The 21865-nt window shown below is 50.3% G+C and overlaps 9 protein-coding genes and 1 non-coding gene across 10 annotated transcripts; 3 read left to right on the forward strand and 7 right to left on the reverse strand.

Moving 5' to 3' along the window:
• Positions 1-134: 134 nt before the first annotated feature.
• On the reverse strand, positions 135-4668 carry BC939DRAFT_500615 (Lipin/Ned1/Smp2-domain-containing protein; the record flags this gene model as incomplete). Its single annotated transcript, XM_051560061.1, has 8 exons — positions 135-1089; positions 1178-2346; positions 2440-2676; positions 2763-2896; positions 2986-3090; positions 3190-3435; positions 3539-3973; positions 4236-4668. 8 exons carry the CDS (start codon positions 4666-4668, stop codon positions 135-137), a joined length of 3714 nt encoding a protein of 1237 aa, XP_051415187.1.
• A 1303-nt stretch (positions 4669-5971) lies between these two features.
• Positions 5972-7222, reverse strand: BC939DRAFT_443069 (ferritin-like superfamily). The gene is made up of 4 exons (XM_051554481.1): positions 6877-7222; positions 6521-6773; positions 6254-6421; positions 5972-6144 (listed from the first exon to the last, which is right to left on the reverse strand). The coding sequence occupies exons 1-4, from the start codon at positions 6931-6933 to the stop codon at positions 6104-6106; spliced, it is 519 nt and encodes a 172-aa protein (XP_051415188.1). The 5' UTR covers positions 6934-7222; the 3' UTR covers positions 5972-6103.
• Positions 7223-7429: 207 nt separating this feature from the next.
• BC939DRAFT_t48 lies at positions 7430-7512 on the forward strand. Its single transcript has one exon. It is a non-coding gene; the product is annotated as a tRNA-Tyr (tRNA).
• Positions 7513-7788: 276 nt separating this feature from the next.
• On the reverse strand, positions 7789-8868 carry BC939DRAFT_474677 (uncharacterized protein; the record flags this gene model as incomplete). Its single annotated transcript, XM_051558436.1, has 3 exons — positions 7789-8331; positions 8443-8661; positions 8746-8868. The coding sequence occupies 3 exons, from the start codon at positions 8866-8868 to the stop codon at positions 7789-7791; spliced, it is 885 nt and encodes a 294-aa protein (XP_051415189.1).
• Positions 8869-9143: 275 nt separating this feature from the next.
• On the forward strand, positions 9144-11335 carry BC939DRAFT_394008 (PPPDE putative peptidase domain-containing protein; the record flags this gene model as incomplete). The annotated part of the gene is made up of 5 exons (XM_051552122.1): positions 9144-9231; positions 9333-9539; positions 9634-10125; positions 10250-10495; positions 10653-11335. The coding sequence occupies 5 exons, from the start codon at positions 9144-9146 to the stop codon at positions 11333-11335; spliced, it is 1716 nt and encodes a 571-aa protein (XP_051415190.1).
• A 54-nt stretch (positions 11336-11389) lies between these two features.
• Positions 11390-15303, reverse strand: BC939DRAFT_443074 (uncharacterized protein). Its single transcript, XM_051554482.1, has 5 exons — positions 14479-15303; positions 13285-14377; positions 13031-13145; positions 12627-12913; positions 11390-12524 (listed from the first exon to the last, which is right to left on the reverse strand). Exons 1-5 carry the CDS (start codon positions 15013-15015, stop codon positions 11482-11484), a joined length of 3075 nt encoding a protein of 1024 aa, XP_051415191.1. The 5' UTR covers positions 15016-15303; the 3' UTR covers positions 11390-11481.
• On the reverse strand, positions 15130-16757 carry BC939DRAFT_51565 (uncharacterized protein). Its single transcript, XM_051561148.1, has 2 exons — positions 15389-16757; positions 15130-15250 (listed from the first exon to the last, which is right to left on the reverse strand). Exons 1-2 carry the CDS (start codon positions 16355-16357, stop codon positions 15245-15247), a joined length of 975 nt encoding a protein of 324 aa, XP_051415192.1. The 5' UTR covers positions 16358-16757; the 3' UTR covers positions 15130-15244.
• On the reverse strand, positions 16307-16780 carry BC939DRAFT_443076 (uncharacterized protein). The gene has a single exon (XM_051554483.1). The coding sequence runs from the start codon at positions 16669-16671 to the stop codon at positions 16384-16386; it is 288 nt and encodes a 95-aa protein (XP_051415193.1). The 5' UTR covers positions 16672-16780; the 3' UTR covers positions 16307-16383.
• BC939DRAFT_443077 (uncharacterized protein) lies at positions 16766-19515 on the forward strand. The gene is made up of 3 exons (XM_051554484.1): positions 16766-17072; positions 17093-17819; positions 17937-19515. Exons 1-3 carry the CDS (start codon positions 16942-16944, stop codon positions 19317-19319), a joined length of 2241 nt encoding a protein of 746 aa, XP_051415194.1. The 5' UTR covers positions 16766-16941; the 3' UTR covers positions 19320-19515.
• A 55-nt stretch (positions 19516-19570) lies between these two features.
• On the reverse strand, positions 19571-21646 carry BC939DRAFT_500621 (uncharacterized protein; the record flags this gene model as incomplete). Its single annotated transcript, XM_051560062.1, has 5 exons — positions 19571-20316; positions 20417-20755; positions 20864-21124; positions 21229-21315; positions 21472-21646. The coding sequence occupies 5 exons, from the start codon at positions 21644-21646 to the stop codon at positions 19571-19573; spliced, it is 1608 nt and encodes a 535-aa protein (XP_051415195.1).
• Between the last annotated feature and the right edge of the window lie 219 nt (positions 21647-21865).

The raw sequence follows: 21865 nt of genomic DNA on the forward strand, positions 1-21865 counted from the left end.
GACAGCCACACCAGTCACTGTTTTTTTGTCTTCAATCTTTATCTTCAACAAGGTGTATATTGCTATGGTACAATTATAGTCAAAATTATTGGGAATCGGACGTCCAAAACTCACCCTCCACGAACTCACGCCTTTCACAGGAAGGGCTCCTCCAGACCCTCCTCGATCTGATCCAGGTATTCGTCGTCCTCGTCATCCTGGTCTTCCTCGTCGCCATACTCCCCATCCTCATAGTCACCCTGATACTCCTCCTCATCTCCCAAAAGAGCCTCGTCGAAACCCTCGCTAGGTCGTTGAAGCAGTCTCGATGCCATTGCGTCCTCGTCCTCTTCTTCCTGCTTGACCGACACCAGATCATCCGTCAGTCCGGTCCTATGGGCAACATGCTGGTCAAGGGAATTCTTGGATGACTTGGCAACGTCCTCGTTTGTTTGCAGCAGGCCATCCAGAGGAGGAGGCGAAGGAATCGATACTGGGCGTACTACTTCCTCACCTGCGTAGGCCATCTCCGGAGAATGCGGAGTAGATGTAGCCGTAACCGTAGTCGGTTGAGGCACATGTGTCGCCTGACTGCTGGCACTCCCGCTTCCGCTTCGGACAGCACGAATTAGGCGAGTGGGGACAAGGGCCGACAGCATCGAAGGCGAATTAGCTCTGATTTTCCTGGAGTCCCTCAATGACTGTCCATCCGTTTGTGACGCTCCATCCTCCTGACCTTGATGCTGATCCTGGCCTTCCTCGTCGCTTGTCGGCGACTCTTGGCGGCGGAGAAGGGCACCAGTATAGGAGCCTCTTTCGTATGAGGCCCGCTTGCTTTTTGAGTCAGCTGAAGGTGCAGTGGGGGAAATCGGTTGAAGGCTATTGCTGGAGGAAGAGTGTGTCATTAACACCACTCTCTTAGCAACGCTTGTTGTTGAGGACAGCAGCGAGGCCGAAGAGCTGGTCATGCCATAGTTGTTGGGGGCTATTGGAAGATCTGGTAATTCGATCTTTGGCAAATCTGCTTTCCAATAGTTCCAGTCGTTGAATTCGGGGGCCACGCGTTGTCCAGGGAAGATTTCGTTCACCAGATCGTTCAGTGCCAAATACCTGTTGTAAAAGAAACAAAAGGTTATTAAGATGAGCAGATGAAAAACATTCAGGCATCTCTTACACACAAAATATGCCAACAACTTACGAGGACTTAAAGGCGCTCAGCAGCTCCAGCTTCACCTCGCCATAGGAATCAATGGTAAAGATGCGAGAAGGCGGCACGTTGACACTTCTGTAGGAGAGAGCATCGGTGATACGGTTTCCGAATCCGGCATAGAACGGGTTCCTGTCTCCAAACAACTTCTTGACGTCGCGGAGACATGCCATCTTGAACACCTCAGGCTTTCGAATAATTACCTCTCGGTGGAATGCAGAGAAGAGACGATCTGGGCTCATGATCACAGGGCCGTCGGGAAGCTGGTAGCTGTTTTGCTCGACCTTTTGCAGATACTTGCGCGTGTAGTCTGCCTGACCGATGGCGCGGGATGTCAGGTACAGGATGTGATATCCGTTGCTCCGGATGTCTGTAAATAGCTTGGCGACGCCGAGATGAGTCCAGTCGCGTCCTGCCATGGCAAAGATATGTCCCAAGGCATCCGACTTGGTGATGGTGCCGTCGATGTCAGAGATGACGACCTGAGCGTCATAATCCCACAAGAAGATCTTGGCAACGCACGTTGCTGTTCCTTGGTAAGCCGACGATACCGAGAATGAGACCGTGTTCGCTCCCTTCTTCAGATTCAGCGAGCGCAATTGCTCTGAGGTCAAACGGAGTGTCTTTGCATACCGCTTCTTGTCCTCAGATCCATCTACAGATTTCTCCGAGAGTGCGGGGACGGCAGCATGGGTGTGAGCGTGCCCATTCTCCCGACCAGTCTCGAGAGGAGGCAGGGACTTGCTCCTTAGCGCTTTATTGACAGGGCGCACGTCGTCATCGTCGGAACCCACAGCCACAGCACCGGATTGATCATTGGCAACCGTTGTCGCCGCGGTGTTCACATCTGGGGTCGAAGGGGAAGAATTACTGCCTGCAGGTGTCTTCCTGAACCAACGAGAGATGGTGCCAAATCGAGTAGAGGTGGGTCTGTCGCCAGCGGTGAGAGCCTTCTGATCTTTAAGATCGTGGCTGGCAGTATCAGCTAGGGGTTGATGGAAGAAAAGCAGGGATACAAGCTGAGGCACGGCGTTGTTCCAAGTATAGAAGCGACCATCCATGTAGCAAACAAGTCTCTTGTCAGCCAACACAGCCGCTGGATCTTTCGTGAAGGCTTCAAAGGTCAACTGTGCATTCTGGAACGCTTTGTGGCCAGCAGCCTAGTTAGATGCGACATTAAGCGTTAGACTTGTGCCTATTTAAGATAGCATCAATAAGCCCGATTCCAGCATGATGCCCTAAAAGCCACTTACAAGATCCTTCCCGAACTCCTCTTCTCCACAAAGACTTAGTGCTACATGGCAGGTGACTGAACCCATCTGGAATTCCTTAGTCTCAATCTCAACAGGTACTTCAGGTGCCATAGGCTTGAGAGCCTCCTCCTTAATCTCATCGTCCTCGTCGGGGTTGTCCTGCTTTACTGGCAGACTGCCCCATCCCCATGTCCACTGCTTGCCTTGAATGCTGGCAGGAGCCTTTCCAGTCTCGTACTACATTAAAAACAAGGATATCTTAGCCACTGCATGACCTGGATGAACTTGGTAGAAGCATTATGCTGCTCAAGCAATACACATACCTCCATTTCAGTATCGCTCATAACACTAGGTCTCTGCTCCCGTTTAGGCAAGACTTCTGCTGCAACGGCTGCGTTCTTAGGCTGAGGATCTTTGAGGCGCTCCACATTGCGAGCGATTGTCGGGAATGGTACGTCTATGGACAGCAGGACACATCATTGATATGAATATTCATAGTCGCTACCAGGCATGACCAAATGCATGCGCAGTAGATGAAGTCCTTACCTGACTCCCCAATGGATGGCATGCTGTTAGCCCTTTTTCTTCCTTTTCTTCCTTGCCAACCAGTCGGAATGCCGGCCCTCTTCTTTTTCCGAGCGGTTCTAGCTGCTAAGCACGGGTTATTTGTACGGTTCACAGATCGTTAGCAAAGAAAGTCATGAGCATGGCTCGAGACGACGAATATGTTTGGTGTTGGTTGCAATTTACCCTGACGCTCCATCTGTGTGCTCACAAAATTCTCTTCGGGCTTCATGAATACGCCCTGTCTGATATCATCCAAAAGTTGCTGACGCTGCTCCTTTGAGAGATGAGAGCTCTTCCTGCCGAATCTCTTCCGCAGACCACGATGATGACGCTCGCTATCCGAAAGGATGCCACGCGGGAGATCGTCTTCGTCGTCTGATGATTCTGAACAAGAATCCGTCTTGTATCCCGTCATATCCAACAACACTTCTGAATGACAGACCAGATGAGGTGAGAGGAAAGACTAGTACGTTAGTCAGCAATTCAGTGAGAGTAGCAAGAGTCAAGTGCTCTCGCAGGTCATGAAACGTACCACTTTTACGACGCGTACGAGGTGTGCCATGGGAATTGCCGAGAGCAACTCCATCCTCACGAGTTCCATTGGGCAAGGATTGGTGTACTACTGTTGGAAAAATCACGTTGGTAGGAAAGGAAATATCGTCCTTGGAGGAGGTATCCGCCGTGGCAGTGGAGGCCTCCTTGTCTTCCGCTTCCTGGGATGGCTTTTCGTCCCGGGTAGGCCGTGGTCGAGAGGGCGAGGGTTCGGTGGGCAGGGGCGATTCTGGCTCCTGAAGGGACTCGATGGTGTGACTGAAGGAACCGGGCATGTCCTGCAGAGTATCTCTGCTGACGCTTGTCTTCGCGAAGGAGGACACGGAATCGTGGTCGCTGTCGTCCTTGAAACTTTCCTCGAAAGCGGAGCCATGGCCACTAGCTGCACTCACGTACCCATTGTCGAGTAGAGTGTCTATAGATAGATCGACCATATGAGAATAATAGAGAGCATTGGATTTTTTTCGATCAGCAGTTGTCGTATTGTTATAGCGTGGGATTGCGAGAGCTGGATCTGAATTATGAATAATTTTTTTGCTTTGACATATGTCAATGTAAAACAAGGCAGCAAAACGACGGTGCGATGGTGATACAATGGAACAAGGTCCCCACCGGTACTCCGATCCTCATGTGCTGCATCGAACCTTGGGTGCGAGAAAGACAGTGAGTGGCCTTACCTTCGTCTGCCTGAGGATACTCTCCTCCTGTGCCCTCGAGTAGTTTTTGGTGTCCCTGTTGCTGTCGATGCTGACCATTAAGATCAAAGTAGTCCACGGGCGCCAAGTCGGTTTCGTCAGTCGGACCAGCGATGGGCGACGTTGCAAATTCGTCCGGGACATAGTCATTCGTCTCGAGCACGAAGAAGGCTTCTCCTGCATCGCCAACCTTCATCGGAAAGGGGATCACCTCGCCATTGACGCGGACCTCGACCACCTTCTCCTGGGGTCGAAGCACACTGAGCTTGCCAAAGCGCACGTGAAAGGGCGAGCAGGCGAGGTCGCCGTCGGCCTGCTCGACGACGACGATGTCGATGGCGCCCGAGAGGGTTGCAGGGTTGATCTCATTATAGAATTTTGTAACGGTCGAGAAGAAGCTTCCGACAGAGTACATCGTATGATATGCTGGGAGGTGGCGGAGGTAAAAGGAGACAGGAGAAGAACGAGGAGGATGAGGAGGACGGCGTGGATGTGGATATCGATTCACACGCTCATATAGTAAGAAAAAGAGTAGGAGCAATAAAGACGACTGGGTTGAAGGAAAGGGAGGAGTGTGTGAGAGATGAGGAAGAGAGCATCAGCTTTTTTTTTTTTGCACTTTCAGCGGTAGAGAAACAATCCGCCGTCACTCCTGTGGGCAGCCCGTTCGCTGATCTGCAGAGCGAATGTTGTTTGTCCATGCAATTCAGGAATGTGTATGCCGCTCCTTTTATGCACCCTGGCTACATTCCATCTATGCAAGCAGCAACTTTATTTATTCAGAGGGATGCAGACAACTAACTAATCCTAACTAATCCTAACTAATCACGTGGATGTATGGTAATAAAAAAAAAGCAGACAACTAAACCATGTCTCCTGATCAACCAGCCTGATCTGCATTGTGAGCCACTCTACGAGCGCAGGCATGCCTGCAGCTGTTTGCTGTCCGTTAGCCATTGTGCTTAGCATGTTCACTCACTCGGCTTTGGACGAGGTTACTCTTCGCCTCTCTGCAGTTCTTATAGCCATCTATTGACACAGTATGGTGGGAAGCGTCGGTTCAGATCAGCGCATCTCCGACATTGAGAGAGCTGTTGGGAACATGTTATGATGTTCTTTTTTTGAAATGATAGCTTTTCAATTAAGACAATACACTCGGCGCATGTATGCCATGATTGTAAGATCTCCCCGAGCAAACAATAACAACAACGGCCACTTCGCAGATTGAATTTTTTTTTTAAAAAAAAAGGGAGAAAAAGGCGCAAGCTAGCTCAAAAAGGCAACTGTTTTCCGAGATCGACATTGATTGGAGCATCTCTTTGTTTGCTTCCCTTTGTCGCTCTCAGGCGGGGGATGGGCCTCTCACCGCTGTCCGCTGCCTCGGCTTTTTCTTTCCTTTTTCTTCCATCGGCTCTCGCTCTCTCGAGACAGCTTATATCATTGTTTGGACATCGGCAGAGCCAATGACAAGCGCAAACCGAGGAAAAAAGGATCAAGTGGTAGGCTAGCGCACTATGTCGGAGGTGCAATAAGCTGAATAATCACAGTGGGCGGGATCAATCGCCCGCTGTGTATCCAAGTCCATGGCACCATCCCGGTCTCGCCTTTTCGAACTCATTGTCATTTTCAAAAACAGATGGACTTGAACAGATCTGTCAAGTCTCGTCAATCTAGCCCACAGCCGTGCATCTCCATAGGCGTCATGCATGTATTTTAGCGCCATTACAATGATCATTTTTGATGAGTATTTATTTTAGGATGAGGAAGGGCTATGCTACAAGGATAATTCCACAGCAAGGTGGCAGAATAGGAAATATGTGTCAAGGGTAAGGCAGAGAAAGCAGAGCGATTTAATGGCTGTGCTTCAAGAGCTCTTGGTCCCAGAGGTACACTGCGATAAGAAAGACGAGGAAAGAGAATTACAAAGTCAGTGATATGTTCATAGCGAGGTGGGTCGGCGGCATGCGAATGCAGGATGAAATCAAAACATAAAGGCTTACATCCAAGACCATCACCACCAACGCGGTTGAGCTGGGTGACAAGGTCGGCAATCTTCTTGATGGCCTCGGTTTGCTCACTGAGGTACTCAGATGCGATGAAATCGGAGAGCTGGGCATCACTGTTTTCCTCAGCAACCTTGTGGAGGTTGAGCAGGCTCTTGTTGACATCTGTCATGCGGTGAGACAAAATAGAAAGGTGTGATTTAGTCAAGGGACGAATGATGTGGTGACCTCGATGTGTAACGCGATAAACGTTACTCCACGTACCCTTCTCAAGCTGGAGGGTGGCCTCGATGGCATTTCGGGCTGAGGACCAGTCCGACTCGGGGGCCTGGAGGGTATGGAGGACGACCTTGCCACCGCGGCGGTTCTGGTAGTTAATCAACTTCTGGGCGTGCTCGCGCTCCTCTTCAGCGCTCTCGCGGAAGAACTTTTCCAGTCCGGGGAGGGCCTGGTTGGAGTGACCAGCCCAGGCAGAGAGGGAGAGGTAAACCTGGGAAGCCTGGAGCTCTTGACTGATCTGTAAAGTCGAGGGAGAAGAAGGAGAAGAGGAGGATGGTCAATGGACAATGCATCGGGCGTTGAAGAAGGCGAATACGGAGAATGAAGAAAGTGTGCAGTACCTGGTGGTTGAGGGCCTCCTCGCTGGCGGAAGAGAAGTTCTGCTTGGCCAAAGACATGATGGTGGTGTGAATGTGAGTGAGAAAAAGTCGGTAGGGGTTGTTTGCGTGTGAGTAGTAAGTGGTAAGAAGAGTGTAGAATGGAGAAGAAAGAAGAGAGGGAAGAGAAGAAAAAGAGGGAGTGTTTTATACTCGTTTTGTGTTGTCTGCGCAGACCCTCATCAGAATGAGACAACGACCTGGCCTCTGATCATCGATGAGTTTTCCTTATGAATTAAACAAGAACCGGGCCCTAAAGATACTTTTAGAAATACCGAGCCACCATTGAAGATATCACGCAAAGTACCCCGGCGCGCATATTGAGATATCCATTCTATTGCACCATGGAGCTGACGTGAATATGAGCTGCCAAGAATTCCCTTTTTCGAACCTCGACGCACACCATCAACAGTACATCGCCATACGAGGTTCAGGCAGAGACCGTATATCCGAATATCTTGCACTTAGGGAATGGTAAAAATCAGACTCAAAGAATACTTAAAAAGCGACCAGCCATCCGAAAATAGCTCAGTTGGTAGAGCGGGAGACTGTAGTTTGTCTGTCATCTCTAGGTCCCTGGTTCAAATCCGGGTTTTCGGATACCTTTTGCTGAATATATGTTTTTTGGGAGGGAGGACCAGCTTGGCAACCCCTTGCAGGAAATCCACTTGATGCATTTGGTAAAGAGATCTCCCCATGAAGCAGGCGTCATGGATTTTCTGGGGGGAATTGACTTGTATGCTCAACATAACAAATGGAGCCAGGGCTAAGTCTTGATGATTTATTTTACTTGTCCGGAATCGTTCAACAACGAAAGGAGAGGGTTATGATGCCACAGAAGACCGCTATCATGCACTGCTTCGATCGTTCCACCGATCAAAGAACGGGTGCGGCTGTGGAGAACCGGCTGAAAAGGATCTGATAAAACGCCATGGCAATTGCCAAGTACAGAAGAGAATAAACGATCCAACGAGTCCACACTCTAGGCACACCCTCGACCGATGTGAACAAGTCCATGTTCCTGACAAAAATCTCTTTGGCCTCGTCTTCAATAGCACGTCGTGCTGCCAGGGCCGAGTCTGTCTGGTCATAGATTCCTGGGATAGAATTGAGTCGTGATTTCAGATCGTTCTTCACCTTATTGGGATCCAGCTTCCCGTTCTCTCCCGAATGTCCTGCTGCATCATCAGTGGTAGTAAATGAAGAGGAGCTGCTGCTTCTCTCACGAAACGTGAAGATCGCAATGCCGCTATCGTGTTCGCCGCCAAGTTTCTTGTCAGGAGGAGAGGGAAAGAATCGTGTCGACTTTACGATCTTGGATCGGGTAATTTGTCCACCAAAGAAGATCCCGAGATAAAGGGTTGCTGGGTAGGCGACTAGCCTCTCTGGATTCTTCTTTGAGATATCTCGAATATGATCCTTTTTGTGCATACGAACAAAAAAAAAGAAAAAAGAAAAAGAAACTCAGTGGTTAGCGCCGAGTCCTTGTACGCTGATCAGGAAAGATCAATTATTCAGGGTACAACATACCATATACTCTTGCATTTGCTTGGATGGACAGACATGTTCCTTCCAATCGTCCCCGTAAAAGTAGGCAAGATCTGCTTCGAAGGCCTCTGTCCGCCGAATGTCGGGCCAATAAGCCTGTGCGACCCATGGATGGAGATCGGGACCTTTCGTGTGCTTTTCATATTCTTCCTCAAACGTCCTGAACACGTAGTAGAATCCCAACAGGATCTGCCTATAGATCTGGAATGGGGTTATTTAGTCTACCGAGGAGGACACAGGAAGGATCCAGGATATACAAGTGCAACGTGCCAATGTGCTTTATACCTGATAATCAAGAACAGTGAACAGGCCCAGCTGAACCAGCCTGTCCATCTTGCGATGGTGTCCTTTGGTCTTTTGGCGCAGGTCGTCCGTAAGAGTCAGGGTCTCGTTCGCTTGGGCTGCCATGCTGGTGTGTGTGTGGAATGAGATGGATGTGAATGAATGGGGTGGAGGAGTGCCTTCGAAATACGGAGGTCCGCAGTCGTGTCCACTTCGCCCAGCAGCATGCCACGCGTACAGGCCGCGTATGTTTGTTCCTCTTACCTCATCCCTTTATCAGCACATCGTTTTGCATCTCTTCAACCTTCCTCCTCCTCCTGTCCAACGAATCACCCCATCAGCGCTGGAACTACCATATACAAGACCACAACCAATCAGCCCGCTCAAGACAACAAAGAACGATGGCAGAAAGAGTGACCCTTTTCGTCTACGATTTATCGCAGGGAATGGCACGGAACATGTCCCAAAGTCTTGTAGGCCGCCAGATCGGTAGGCATTACTGGTCAAAATCCGCTCTTTTCCCCACCTTCCAGACAGCATTGGTCCTGACAGAATGGTCCTTGTCGCAATATATACACGATAATCCATAGACGCCATCTATCACACATCGGTCGTCGTGTTCGGGCGAGAATTCTATTATGGGCAGGGCATCATGAGTGCCATTCCAGGAACAACTCTCCACGGACAGCCTATGGAGCAAGTCAATATGGGCGAAACTGAGATTCCTCAGGAGGTCTTTATGGAGTTCATGGACGAGATGCGTGAGACCTACACCGCGGGCGCATATCATCTCTTGGGTAAGGATTCCGGACCGCCGTTCGCAAACCAATCATGGGGCTTGCATTTATATCCAACGCATGCGAGGCTGACATTCATTCTTTTCTTTTGTAGACAACAACTGCAACAACTTTACAAACGATGTCTGCAAGTTTCTCGTTGGAAAACCTATCCCGAGTAACATCACCTCCTTACCCGCCGACTTTCTCAACACACCCTTTGGACAGATGATGCGACCCATGATCGAGAACATGTTTGGACCGAGTCGCCATGTACCTTCAGTTCCGTTCATAACAGATCTCAGTCAGCTGCAAAGCATCGTCCGACAGAATGCTGCCACGGTCGTCTATTTCACCTCAGCGACTTGTCCACCGTGTAGAATAATTGCACCCGTTTTCGACGAGATCGTCTTGTCCAAGGACAAAGAGATAAAGGGTGTCAAGGTAGATGTAGGGGTGGCACAGGCCATCGGAAGGGAATATGGGATCCAATCCACCCCAACGTTCGTGTTTTTCTTATTCGGAAAAGAATCCTCGCGGTTCTCGGGAGCGGATCAGGCTGAGCTCAGGAGTTGTATCGACGTACTCATTTACAGTACTCACCCAGGTAAACCATCCAGTGTTTGATATATCTGTAAAGTCGACTTTTTTTATTTTTTTTTATTTTTTTTACATCATGGCCACTTTCGCTAACATGGCCCGCGTGACTAATTCCTCCTACTCTATCACAGCTCATCCACATAAACGGCTGGATCTGGTTTTTTACAAATCACTCCCAACAATTCCAGCCCTCTTCCAACCTCCTGAATCTGCGGATGCCGTAGACGCCGTGTTTACGAAACTAAAGACTTTTCTGCCTCAAGAGAACAGTCTTTCAGAGGCTGATATGAAACAACTGGACAAGATCCATTTATGGCTCAAAAAACGTATTACTGCAAAGACTGACAAGTCTGCGGAGCCGACCATGGTAGAGCTGGGTGCGAATTGGAAGCCTATTCTTGGTAAGTAATTTGTCGTTTTCCCCATTACCCTACTTTGGGCAGCATGTCTTTTTTTTTTTTTTTTTTTTTTTGCTTATTGCTTTTTGCTTACAAAAAACTGTATTTTCGTGCATCATTATAGCCAAGATCGCAGGATTGTTACCCTACGAAAAACAATTTCCTCTGCTAGACATCCTCCGGATGTTAATTCTCCACCATCGCGTCGCAGAGGTGTACGCCAAGGACGGAAACCAGACCCTGATCAAAATGTTTAATGCCGTGGCCGACAACGGCTACGGCGCCTCCAAACCAGCGACCCTCATGACCCTTCGCATCGCCTGCAATTCCTTCAGTAGCCCTCTTCTCAGCACCTATATCCTCTCCTCCGTGGCGCGTGAGTCGACAAAACAGCTTTTGGTCAACACCCTTCTGTCCGACGTTGATCAACACAGACAGACCGCTTCCTCTCTCGCATTCAATATCGGTCTCAAGATTGGAGAGTCGAGAGCCAAGCCCTTGGATACTCTCACGCCTTCTCTCTCCGGCGACCCGCTCGAGAGCTTGGAGGCAGACTGGAACATGGAATGCTTAAGCGCTATTGCAGAGGCGATCAACAAGGAGGATTCAGAGGAGATTCTTTATCGACTGGTCGCCTCGGTCGCCCAGTTTATCCACATGGAGGAGAGCTATGTAGGAGCACACCTGATGAACGCCTTGGACCTACCCAAGACGCTAGAGACCAAGATCCAGAATAAGCTGGTCAAGCGTCCCGAAGTGACAGGGCTGTGTCGCGAGGTTCAGGAGATGATCCGGACAGCTGCTGCAGAGTACAAATAGAGTCTGGCGTAGATTGGTGTTTTATTAAGACAAGAAAAAATAATAATAATAACAAAGAGGTATTACAGTAACGACCATGATATGATATGATATGATAATTGGGTATCCTTGATAAAAATAGCAGGGGAGGTCCGATTAGCACCTGTCTACGTGTAGAGATCGATCGGGTGGTTGTAGTCCTTTGGATAACAAAAGTTGTGGGACTCGATCTCGTCGCGTAAAAAGTCCAGGGGCCACTCCACGAGATGTCCCTGCACCTTGCTCAAATCAGCCTCCATGGCCACACGGACATCGTTCGACTTTGCCAGCGCGCTCGCGGTTCGCTTGACATTGCTCCTTGGCGACTGAGGCTCCGTCGGCGTCGGTTCTGCCCTCCCAGAGTGTCGAGCCTCCTTCCTCTCCTCTTGCTCGTGCTTGGCCTGCGTTTCATCCTTCTCCAGTGTCTTCTCCATGGCCTTCCCCTTGGGCGTGACCTCCTCGTCTGTACGAAGATCCGCCGCAGACTTTGTCATGTTTTTCTTGTCCTTGTTTCGCCCTCTCATACTCTTGCCTAATGATCCATGATGTGCAGTCCTCTCATCCTTAATCCTGTCCTGCAACGAACCTTCGTCCTCCGCAGAGTCGTCGTCCACAAAAGCCCTCTTGGCTGCCATGCCGTCAATGGTCTCAAAGTCGTCGTCTTCATCTTCACTGCTCTCGCCTCGCGATCTAAAGTGCTCGCCCATCGTCGGTCCCAGGATCTTGTTAATCGTCTTATCCTTCAAAGTCCGTTCTTCCTTCACACGAGGATCCTCTACATTGGATTGAGCGTTGAACTGCATGTAGTCGGCCCAGGACTTGACGGTATTGTCGGGGATGCATTTAAACATTTCCCTGAAGATCATTGTATTGGACTCGGCGTAGTGCTTCCAGACGTCCTCGAAGAACGCGGGGTGGACAGGGTCGACGAAATCGAGTTCTGTAAAAGGGACCTCGCCCTGATCAACCGTGCTCATAGCCCCAGTCCGATGCTCGTGCCCTGCTGGCAGACCCAGGTGCTCCATCATCAAGTTCATTCGTAGCGTATGGGCGAAACGAGAGACCTTGTAAGGGACACCGTTCATAGTCGAGTCGATATAATCCTGATCTCTGACAACAGCCGCAATTTCCGAGTCACGATTACCGAGCATGGAGCGCTCGTTGATGTTGGCTACAATAAAAAGGTGATGCGTTATGTAAGGGATATCGCAGAATTAGTAATGGTTTAAAGGGTAATAGATAGTATTGAAAGTACAGTGCCGACGACGCTTACCTGAACCAATAATGGCAATGCGATCGTCGACAATCATCATCTTGGCGTGGATGTAAACCTGCTCCGTAATGAACTTTTCTCCAAACTTTGCCCAGTTCCGGAGTCCGTAGAAGGAAATGTACTTGTGGGGTTTGGGAACTCCTGCGGCGGCCAATCGACCGTAGATCGAGTTCTTTCCGTGGCAGATCGTCTCGTAGATACTTAGCATGACCATGCGCACAGACGTTGCTGCAGGTGTGTTGATACCTCCCTCGAATCCAGGCACCAGGGGTAATACAGCAATCACTCTGTTGTGAGACGCAAAAAAAAAAAAAGCAAAAATTCTCGTCCAGGGTGAGCCATCCATTGCATATTGCTAATATCAATTATAGCACGCGAAAAAAAAAAAGTATCGCTATTCGTACCTGAACTTCTTATTCTCCTTATGTGCCTTGATAATCCTGTCAGTCAGAGCTCGTCCAATGCTATTGTGGACAATGATATTGTTCACGTTTGTGGAGGTGATGAAGAATTGATTTTCTGGTTACATTGTATTGTATAAAAAAAAAAAGGAAGAAAAGAAAGATGGGTCAGTAAAAAAAAAAAAAAAAAAAAAAAAAAAAAGCCAACCAACCATAATCGCTGACAAACGAGGTGCAACACCAACTGGCAGCCCTACCGATATAAATAAAGTGCTCTGCGCGCTCAATGGCGGCAATGTATGCTGTAAGGATACTGCATTCCGGATCCTTGACACCCATCGACCAAGAGGACACAGAACGCAAGATTTGGAGCTCGCATGTGCCCTGAAGTCCCATCTCGTTCAGCTTGGACAAATGTATGTCGGGCTTGGGGAGCAAGAATGGGATCTTTGTCTGCTTGGGCTTTGTCCTGCACAAAAAGTTCCAGCGCTGAATAAAATGGCGAGCGACGTCTCTCGCTGGTTGACCGAGGATCTGGAGACCGACATCGTGCCAGGGCATTCTGGGGTTTTCGGTACGATCGATCGTGTCCACGTCTGGCTTGGAGAGATCACTGAAGTCCTTGATTCGAGGGTTGCAATAGTCCTGTCCTGGCCAGTGGTGACCAAGCTCGCTTTCTTCAAGATCAACTAGTGTGTGCTCGGCAGTGTCCCACCGTCCGAAGCAGAGATCGAGCCCTCCGATGAATGCAATCATGTTATCGATCACAATGAGCTTCTCATGATGAGCCCACCACGCCGTCTTTAGGTTTGGGCCATGACGTTGAATCCAAATGTTCTCAGGGCAGATTTTCCGGAGCAGCCTCTTGGCCCTCAGCGACGCCAAGTGCATGGCGGCATCCACCTCGCTGTACATGACAATGTAGATCTTGACGCCGTCGCATGCTTTACGCCCCAGGACTTCCTTCAGCGACCAGTCGACACCATCTTGTTGATGACGGCGGAGTAAAATCTCGGGGGAGAGCATCCAATCCAGAATATAGATGGTCTCTTTAGCCATTTCCATGGCCTTGGCGACGTTCCAGAAGTAGTCGCGACCATCCACAAGCCACTGCGCACTCACATTCCTTCGGACGGGAGCAAAGCTATTGAAGCGCTTGGGTTCCTTCCAGAGAGATGGCATCTTGCGAATACTATCGACAAATTGGCGTCGACGGAGGTCTGATTTGGCGCGAAGGTGGAATTTGAGCTCAGAATTGATGATGTCGAATGAGTGGGGAGCATGGATATGGCGAGGACATTTGTTGGCCTTGAAGGAGGAGTCGAGTAGGATGACATCCTGGATCTCGGTCTAGAATGAATAGAATGAACAAGGCAGCGAACAGGTGTCAGAAGGTCAAAAAATCGATTTGCTTGCAAGTAAACAAGATGGTCCTTGGATGCGGCACGTACATTCTTATGGCTGGCTGCAACAATGATGAACGAATCGCGAACGATAAAGTATTTCGAGACGGGCTTGTGATAGACCTTCTTGACGGCGTTTGTGAGCGGGCCTTCATCCATGAGTCGTTTCTGCTTGACCACGGTCAGATATCCCTCCTTTCCTTGATACCCTCCATCGGGGACATGAGCCAGTGTCAATGCCGAAAGCTCCAAGAATTTGCACATGCGCTCTGCTCCCGGGAGATACATGGCATATCGAATCATGTCCTGTAGGAACGTCTGCAGCTCTGAGGTCAGGTTTTTCGCCCATTTCGGATCGAAGGCGTCTATTGGCGGTTCCTGACTCTGGTCCTCCGAGCTCTGGCCAGCTTGGTTACCATCCGCGTCGTTCATGGTCGCTGCCCTACTATTCATCCGGAAGCGAGAGCGAAGGAAGGCTGGTGGTTTTGGAAGCTTAAGTGATTGGAAGAGGATAGGTTGCTCAGGAATGGGGGGGTGATAGGACTCGTAAAGTCGCACAAAGTCGTCCAGGCTGCGCTCGATCATCCAACTGGGGAGGTCGTCGCCGTACTGGACCTTGATGACGAAGAACCGCTTGTGCTCCCTGGCCTCCTTCTCCTCCTTTTCCTGTGGAGACAGGGCACTCTTGGGAGCCTTCTGGTCCTTCTTGCTATCCTTGTTTCTGATCTTTGTGTCCTTGGAGCTGAAGGTGTATGGCAGAATGACGACCTAATGAACGCATCGTGTCCCGAAAAAAACACAATACAAAGCAAGGTTAGCACTTTTGATTTAGTGTTCAGGAACCCCTCCCCTAGGAACCATACAGACAGCCGGGGAAGGATATATGGCGCCAATAAAATGGTAGGATAATTGAAGATGGCGCCTGTGTATGAACACCAATCAGACCGGGGATGCCTACCTTGACCAGAGCGAGGATGATGTTCATATTCCAGTCCACATTGCTCCTGTCCTCCAAAGCGCTTCCCTTATCCTCGATCATGAAGGAAAGACCCATGAAGACAGCGGAGGGCTGGAAGAGGAGTGGCGCGACGTTCTTCCACAGCTGATAGTCCTCGGCTTCGAGCACTGTTTGCTCCGCACTCTTGCCCCTCTTGTCCTTTTTGCGCCTGAACAGCATCTTCCTGATGACGGCCTTGAGCTGCCTGTGCCTTTCATCGTCTCCAGACAAGGCATCCGTCGGGGCTGAGGGGTCGGCCGAGGGTGAGAGGCTGGGGTTGCGGTAGTCGAGGCTTTTGCGGTAGTTCTTGAACTTTGCGCCAAACGCCTTGAAGTCAAAGTCGAAAATGTTGTCGGATCCGTGGGGATGGTCTTCGTCATCCGAGTGTGATTGTTGCTGCTGCTGCTGCCATTGCTGGTGCTGGTGGTCCTGGTGGTCGTGGTGTTGCTGCTGAGAAGCAGAGGTAAAGGGTTGTTGGTCAGAGATGTCGGAATGATTAGGGGAGAGGGTTCTCTTCCGCAAGCCCTTGAAGCGCTCAACAGCGTTCAGGAAGGCGGCATTGGCAGCTGGGGATGTGGGTGTGGATTCGGCATCGGGGGTGGGACTAGCAGCGGAGGTGTCTTTGGAGGAGGTGCTGGTGAGATGGGCTTCTTGCAAAGAAGGGACCTCGACAGTCATGGTCTGGAGGGGGGACGCTGTTTGTGCTGGTCGTGCTGCGATAGAGAGGGATGGAGGGTGGGGAGCTGTGGAGATGGAGATGGAGATGGAGATGATGGAGATGGAGATGGCGATGAGGAGGAGAAGGAGGAGGGGGAGGATGATGATGGGAGGTGTCGGTCCCCAGGGGGTCGATGAGGTAACTGTAGCTATGAACCCTATTTCATCCGTAGGAATGAGCCATGTCGCACACTCACACTTACACTTGTACATGTACTTGCACTTGCACTTTCATACACTTACACACCTGCACTTGCACTTGCCTGCTTGCGCGCGAGGGGGCTGCTGCTGGTGTTGGTGCGACAGAGACCATGTTGGATGCGGATGCCCATGGCTGCGGTTCTCCTCCTCTGAAGACACAGGCTGGCCAGGGGCAGGGGATCGACACTAGCCAGGGGTGCTGGCCATAGCAATAACGGCCAATGGTCCTCAGCAATGGTTGATGCTCCAATAAAACCAATAAAGCCAATAAAGCCAATAAAACCCCTCAACACCATCCTCGGCATCATCATCGTTGTCGTCCTCATCGTCGCTACCCCAAAGAAGGTTATTCTGCCGCGCGTGTTTTCCCAGAGTGAGACGCCTGCGGATAGGCGATGATTCGCCTGTGTGCCTGTCTGTGCTTCCCATAAATACCAGCCCTCTCTTTCTCCCTCTCTTTCTCCCTCCCTCTCTCTCTTCATTTCCCTCCTCGTTATACTCACTACTTACTTACTTACCTTCTTACTTACTTACCTACCAACTTTCTTACCTACTTGCTTGCTCTACCCTTAACCCATACTGATTCCACACACCCGATGCAGCAGCATGAACAACACGACATCGATACCATCGCCACAACCGCCGCCCCGCCGGGCCCCGCCACCCAGCCGTTGACCAACACCCTCCCCGCCCTCAACAGCCTCGACCCTGCTCTGCCCTCGCCCCAGTCCAACCCCCACCTGCAAGCACCCCCGCCCATCCCATCCCCAACCCTGCTGCGCCCAACCTCCCCAACCGGTCCTCAACAGACCTCAACAACACCACCAACACCAACAACGCCTTGAACGTCCACACAAAGGCCGCTCGACGAGCTTCTATCACCGACACAGTCCTCGCTGGTGCAGCCACAGCAGCATCCAGTGCCGCCACTGCCGCCTCATCGGTCGTTGCTGCTGCCAGGAAACTGGTCCTCCATAACGAGGACGGCAAGGAAGGCCTGGACGCTGTGACGGATTCCTCAGACGACCATCATGGGCTCGAGTTCTCGCAGCGCCATCTATCGGCGAGATCGCGCAAAAAACGTCCGCAAACACCTACCGCTGCTCCTATCGCCTCCATCGACAACTCAACCCCCAATACGAATGCAAACACAAACACAAACACAGACACAAGCAGCAACACAAACCCGATCATAAACACTATCGGCAACCCCAATGATTCTGTCACAGGTGTCACCAGCCCCTCCACTGCATCGGGCTTGAATGTCATCAACAGTGGGGTCGCGACAGAGACGAGACCCAGTGTGGCCTCTAGCGGCATCAGCACCCCCGTCCACTCTTCCGACTTGGACGCAGCTGGCGATAGCATAATGGTGGTTGGCACGCCCGCCGCGACGGATGCTCTGACGAAGGGTGTCGATCCACTCTCGCATGGTCCGGACATGGTGTCCAAGGGTCAGGGTGTCGCTGCACCTGTAAGTCGACTGAAACACGCCTAAAGAACATTCATGCATCCTGCAATGTCTTATCTTTTTTTTCTTTATGGGGTCTAACCAAAACGTCTTCCTTTTATTTTGTTTATCCACATGTAGTCCGACAGCATCGCGGGGCCGACAGATCAAGGGAGGAGTCTGCTGGATCGAGAGCGACCCATCGATGCTGCGAACGCACCGACAAACAGTGGAATTGATTCTAGCAACAACAGCAACAATGAGAAGGGCTCCGACGACAACGACAACAGAGCCTGGGGGCCCTCCCCGACTCGCTCTGCTCACCCCATCAACACCATGTATGTATCACATCGTGGCCCGGACAGTATACCCCACCAGGCCATGAATGTTGATCTGCCTTCGGTTTCCCATACCCTCGACTCCCCCTCAACACGCACGGGAATGGGCGTGGATGTGCCAAGGCTCGTGGGCGAACCTGCTGATCCACACAATCGTCAGAAGGGCGGCCTCCACGTCGACAGCGGCCACAAGAAGATCCACAACGCGGACGGACACGAGATCCATGTGCCGCACCACCATCATGATGACGACAGCGAACTCGGATCGTCTATCCAGACATCCAAGGACAACAGCAAGGTGATTTATGGCAACGACCATCACAGGACCCAAAACGGCCTACCGGAGGCCAAGGCTGCGATCAACAAGAACCCCTTTGAGGCCCATATGAGTCATCATCGAGACTCGGTCTCGTCGGGCATGAATGTTGATCACCCTGTCGTCCCTACGTCCAAGCTCGCCGGATCTGGCTCCTCGGACATCACGAACCATAACCGACCTCCTGGCACTTACAATTCTGCCATCAATGTCGATAGAGCTGGAGCGTCCGATGTCAAGAGATCAGGCATGGGCGTCGACAGCCCTGCGGTTGTCACCCATCACTTGGCACACGCACATGATCATCTCCAAAATCCTGCCAGACGCAGCTCCAGCATCTTTTCTAGTGCGAGTCATAAGTCTCGCTCTTCGGAAAAGAAGCTTAATAGTGGATCTTCCCCCACTGGCACGAATCTTGACAACCAAGTCGATGGCGACCGCGAGAAGGGCATTGGAAAGCTCAAGAACGTGTTCCGTCGGCGTAGTTCCTCCCGAACCCTGGATTCTGTCAACAGTGCTACCAAGGCCTCAGGCGGTGTAGTTGCATCTGGTCTTGCACAGGATGCCACCTCAGCCAAGCAGGGACCCTTATCCAATTCACCCTCATCCTTGACACATCCTTTTTCTGTGCCAGCTGGATATGAAGGCCCAATTCCTCAAGTGGGACAGGACGAAGAAGTCATTTGGGTCAAGAGGATTATCCAAACCGAGTACTATGACGACAGCGGCAACGACAATGAGGAAGGAGGTACTGCCACAGCGGAAGTGCAACACCATGAGTCTAATCAGGACAGTCGCCAACACATGTCTTTACTTGATCGTCTGCGTGGCCGCCACCATCCCTCTGTCAAAGGAAAGCAGCGCGTGTAAAAAGCGAGCGAGCGAGGACTTGAGTTTTTCTTTGTCATAATAATTTGGTCCGCTTTTATTTTGTTCATGAGCAATAAAAGAGAAATTCATGAGGATGATATTAAAGTACAGGACATTGGATTAATAATACAAAATCTGAAGAAGAAGTAGAGAAATGACAACGCAAAGTGAAAAAAAGTGAGGATTAAAAAAAAAAAAAAAAAAAAAAAAAAAAAAAAACCATTAAGAAGAAGGCGCCTGTTGAAAAAGGACTATGAGAATCGAGTGCCATCCCACTCGAGGCCAACATAAGAGTCGACGACCCCTTCGGTCCTGATTCGCTTCCTCATAATCGCACCAATGTCCCCCTCGATCGGGGGCCATTCTTTACAGTACTCAAAGCCCCATTTCTTGTAGACCCCGACGACGGGTCCGAGGGCGTAGAGCAAAATGTCCTTGTTCCTCTTCTTGGCGATCTTGTGCAGTCGATCAATCAAAAACGCGCCGATCCCCATCTTCTGGTATTCCTGAGCGACACAGATCTTGTCGACATAGATATAGGCCTTCATAAAAATAAACTGTGTCACGCCCCGCACCCTGATCTGGCCCATGTCTGTTGAAGGTGCCGACGAAACAAAAAAATCGATCGTGAATTCGTCGTCGAGACTCGAGTCCAGTGAGAGATCCATGTTGTACTGCAAGAAGGATTGGTGCACGAGCTCGCTGGCCTGGTCAAACAAGACCTTCTGCGCCTGTTCGTACTTCAGGGCGAGTTCGGATTGGACTGTGAAGCAATATCCAGTGAGGTACACTTTGTCGGGAATGTCGATCGTTTGAGGATAGTAAATGACTCCCGATTCCACACAAACTCCCTCTGCGTTTTGGCGATTAAGAATGCAGGGAACTTGGTCTGGTAGTGATTGATCCTTCTCTGCATCCAGATCCGGATTATAGTCCCAGCAGATGCTGAGATAGTTTCCAAGATTCCGCTGTGGATTGCCCCATCCGCAAACTTCGACTATTGTGTCCCGCAAGAGAAAGCTCATTCCCGGTTAGTGTCTTGCCTTTGTACAGTTCAACACCTGCAACTGTCGAGTTGATCGATAAAAAAAACCTACGTTTCCGCTTCTTGAATAAAGTCGCCTCCCGTGCCAATTTCGAGGAGGACATGTAATTTGCTAACCGTTTCGACCGCCAGGCCTCATCACGGTCCTTCCAGCTAGTAAAATCGAACGATCCATGCGACTTTGTCCGCTTGTATTGACTCTTTCGTTTCTCGATTGTTCCCTTCCTCACTGGGGTGCTAAGCAGTGCATCCACATCATCACTGACAGACACCCGTAATGGTCGTGGTCGCAAGTTGTGGCGGGCTACAAATTGCACCTGTGGTGCTTCGCCTTCTTTGCTGGGTGTCAAGACACTGGTTTGCCGAGTTTTTGAAATCGCGGGCAAGGACACTATTGGTATAAAATAGCCATTGTATGATATCAGTATGGATGAATACTTCCGATTTTGAATACATGCGTGCGAAAGCGCTTTCATTGCAAAGCGATAAAATACGCTACATCCGCGGCTCTTTAGTTGAGCTGTCTGTCGTTTTCCTCGCTGGTATTCGTGGAATTCTTTCATCTTTTCCTTGCGCTCGAATGACTTGTATACGTCTGTCAGCATCAGGTTGCTCCGGACGCCACTCTTGAACTGCAGTCTCCGTTTGAACTGATCCAGCTCCACGCGTCTGGGTGAAGGCGAGTTGAGAAACTCGAAATGACTGGGTAGTATCGAATGGATGCTTGATCCTCGCGGTGTCGTTATGGTCTCGCCAATATCTACAAAAAAAAAAAGGCGATCATGAATTTTTAGCATGGCTTTTTTTTTTTTTTTGTAAAAAAAAGATTGAGACGCCAATATGCCCTGCAGGTCTCTAACGTACCATCCTTGCCAACGTTTTTCAATACTTGTTTCCGGATGCGATCACTTCGGCGCGTTCCCATCGGAGTGTTTGGCTCAACAAGGACACCTTTTTGATAAATAGCAGATATCATTTACGAATGGGCTTGATGAGCATTATATATACATGCGGCTGAGCATCGGACGAAAAAAAAAAAAAAAAAATGCATATCAAACAAGGACCAGCAACCACACAGGAACCTCATCATCATCAATTGCAATCTACCTTTATTTCGGGCGCTCCGCGGAGGAGTCTTGGCCCCTTCATCCAGAGCGATCATGTCGACGCCCATTGCGACAGCCTTGCTTGCGGAGGCGGGTACTGGCACTAGTCCAACAGGGACAATAGACTGGAAGAACAGAGAGACAATAGCCACGATAACGGGTGAGTTCTTCGTCATTCTTGGGGTTGTTTACTGCAGCAAACATAAAAGATGGTGGTCAAACGTTGCAAAAAAGAGGGACGGGCGACTTTTGGAGGACAAGAGATGAGGAAGGGGCCTCTGTGTTCTATTCAGGTTCACTAGACACGACCTCGCCCCCCTCTGTGACCAGTGGTAGCGGTAGGTGCTATTGAGGAGGATGCATGCTTACACCGGCTGAGGGATGTGCTGAGGGTT

This window comes from Gamsiella multidivaricata (genome assembly GCF_025024155.1).
Source record: "Gamsiella multidivaricata strain RSA 2152 chromosome Unknown BC939scaffold_13, whole genome shotgun sequence".
Classification (NCBI taxonomy): Eukaryota; Fungi; Mortierellomycota; class Mortierellomycetes; order Mortierellales; family Mortierellaceae; genus Gamsiella; species Gamsiella multidivaricata.